This window comes from Hipposideros armiger, unplaced genomic scaffold (assembly GCF_001890085.2).
Source record: "Hipposideros armiger isolate ML-2016 unplaced genomic scaffold, ASM189008v1 scaffold_425, whole genome shotgun sequence".
Lineage (NCBI taxonomy): Eukaryota > Metazoa > Chordata > Mammalia > Chiroptera > Hipposideridae > Hipposideros > Hipposideros armiger.
In genome coordinates, this window is record NW_017731775.1 from 1,832,974 (window position 1) to 1,835,600 (window position 2,627).

Sequence of the window (2,627 nt, forward strand, 5' to 3'; positions counted from 1 at the left end):
ATATATATATATATATAATATTAGAGAGAGAGAGAGGGAGAACTATGACTCTATTTCAAATTTTTTGAAATGACTCTAGCATACAAACAAGAAAAACTCAGTTGACTCTATTCTCATATTGACCAAGTATAAAATCAAAAAGATTTTTTTCCTACCCAGAAGGCCACTTGAGAGCAAAAAAAAGAAAAAAAAAAAGAAAAAGAAAAGAAAAATTGTTTTTCTATAAATTAGCCCTGGCAAATGATGGTGAAGAAGAAATTCACATGCCAATCAGCTGACATATCACAGGGAGCACCATGGCCTGTGTCAACAAAGGGTATTAGAACAGTTTCTTGGATTGTGACAAAAGTAGCCAGTCTCTCCCCCAAGTCAGAAACCAAATTGCAAGCCCTTACCTTGGAGGGCCTGTAAGCTATGAGTCTGTACGATAATGCAGAGCTGCAGGACCAGCTGTGGAGCACTTTCCAGAAAGGTGGCTAGCAAATGCAGCATACTCACATCTGCATACTCATACACCATTTTCCAGTAAAACCTCCATCTGTCATTCTCCCCACTCTGTCGGCTTCGAATACCTAAGTATATTGTGTGGAAGTATCTAGAAAGAAAACATGGAAAATAAGAAAAAGATGAGTGATAATTTATCATTCAAACACCAGGGTTGTTTTTCTTTTCTGCAAGCTACCCCATGCAAGCACACAAAAGAAACAATTATCCTAATGACTTATAATTTAAGGCCCAAAGTTAGCTGTTTAAGAGTTCTATTATTCTAAATGTTCACTTTGAGAAGTCATTGCAATTTTGATCCTCATTAAAGGCATTCCACTGAATTGCAATGTCAAGAGTGAGGTGAACTGTGTTGGAAATGCAGATGTAGGAGGGATTTGCTACTTTGAAAATCTACATACATACTGTCTTGTCAGTTTCTGTACGTGCTCAAGTGGTATTCAGGAGGTGGCTATCTCCCAGGGCATGATGCAAATCTGAAACACTAGAATGTTTGTGCTTGTACATCCTCCTGGTGTCTTTTAAAAAAACGTATTATTATTGAAAACCTCAAACATATGCAAAAGGAGAAAATATTGTGTATTGAATCCAATATACCCTTCAACAAGATTAAATAATTATCAATATATTGCCAACCTTTTTTTCATTTCTATCTCACTTACTTCCTGCCACTAGATTCTTTTGAAGCAAATCCGTTATCGTATTATTTATCTGTAAATATTTTATTAAAATAATTTACAAACACAAATGCAATGCCATTATTACACTTACAAATAAGCATAATTTGCTAATATTATCAAATAGTGTTCAAATTTTCCTTTATCATATTTTTTTACAATTTGTTTAAAGTACCATTAAACAAGGCTTATACATGGTGATTATTTGATATGCATCTTGATTTTTTTATACCATGAATCCCCCCTCCATTTCTTTTTTATTTCTTGCATATTTTTCATTGTTTTGATCTTGATTATTTTTACTTGTGTAGTGTGGTTAACATATTTGTTTTTTGTGTTTTCTTCAATTGTGTAGTTAGTGTTAGAATTTTGATCAGATTCACATTTGATCATTTTTAGCAGGCGATGAGTACTTTCTTGAGGTAGCACTAATGTTCTCTTTTATGATGTCATCCACTGATGATCATTTCCTAGATCCACTCATTTATTAGCGTTTGAAAAATGCTGATATTCTGAGTTTGCCATCCTTCCTTTTTTATTGGCTAGAATACTTTGCAGTCCTTATGTCAATATCTCTACAGTATGTTTGGTTGTCTGAAGCTTATTCTCTAGTAGATCCTTTTAAAAAGGTGCATATGGACATTATTCTCTGAGTTCTGGCATATTCATAACAGTATGTGGTTATCAATTTTGCCTTGGGTGAGGATAAGGTTCCTTTTGTTATGCAGACCCTAAAGTCTCACAATTTCAATGGCAGATTGTTGCCCATTTCTAGAACCTGTGAAAGAACTGCACCTACCCAATGCAAAGATTCTCAGATGCCAAGAGGAAAGGATAGTAGAGATATAGCAAGGAAGTGCAAAAGCAGAAAACCCTGGGCAACCTTTTCACTAGAGGGTCAGGTTGCATGCTGTAAAATGTATGCATATTCCATGCAAGATCCAGGATCTGCAATTTACTCATTTGAGCATATTAAATTTGTTACTTCATTGCTTATTAGCATGGAATGTTGTCATGGAAAAGTCTGGTAAAAATCTGACATTCTTTCCCTTTTTGCTTGGATGTCCAAAGAATATTTTGTTTCTTATTAAAGACCTTTAATTTTATTCAACTGTATCTTGATATTGGCTATTGTGCTTCCAGTTTCTCAGGAATATGGTATGCCTCTTCATTATGTAGTTTCAAGTTTCAATGTGTACTTTCAAGTCTTCTCGAATTATAGTAGTTAGTATTGTTTTCTAATTCATTGCTTTGGTTTTCTTCTGTGGGGTCTGCTATTTATTTATGTTGTGTTTTCTTTATCTTCCATCTCTATCAGCTTCTCTAAATACTTTGATTTCAATTTGATTTTGAAATAAAATTTGTCCCTCTTTTCCATCTTCTATTTATCTTCTAACTATGGTGTTTGAAACTATGGTGTTTGAAAACTCCCTTCCAGTTGAGTTT

At 34.1% G+C, this 2,627-nt stretch overlaps 1 protein-coding gene across 3 annotated transcripts in view; it reads right to left on the reverse strand.

Annotated features, from left to right (window-relative positions):
• Window positions 1-587, reverse strand: part of XKR4 (XK related 4) — a 187,661-nt gene extending 187,074 nt beyond the window's left edge. For all 3 annotated transcript variants that reach the window (XR_002126448.1, XR_002126447.1, XM_019664537.1), the window contains exon 1: window positions 396-587. Coding sequence is in view for 1 of the 3 variants with exons in the window: in XM_019664537.1 (XP_019520082.1) it covers window positions 396-519 (124 nt within the window). In the remaining 2 variants the exon portion in view is untranslated. The remainder of the gene's footprint in view (window positions 1-395) is intronic.
• Between the last annotated feature and the right edge of the window lie 2,040 nt (window positions 588-2,627).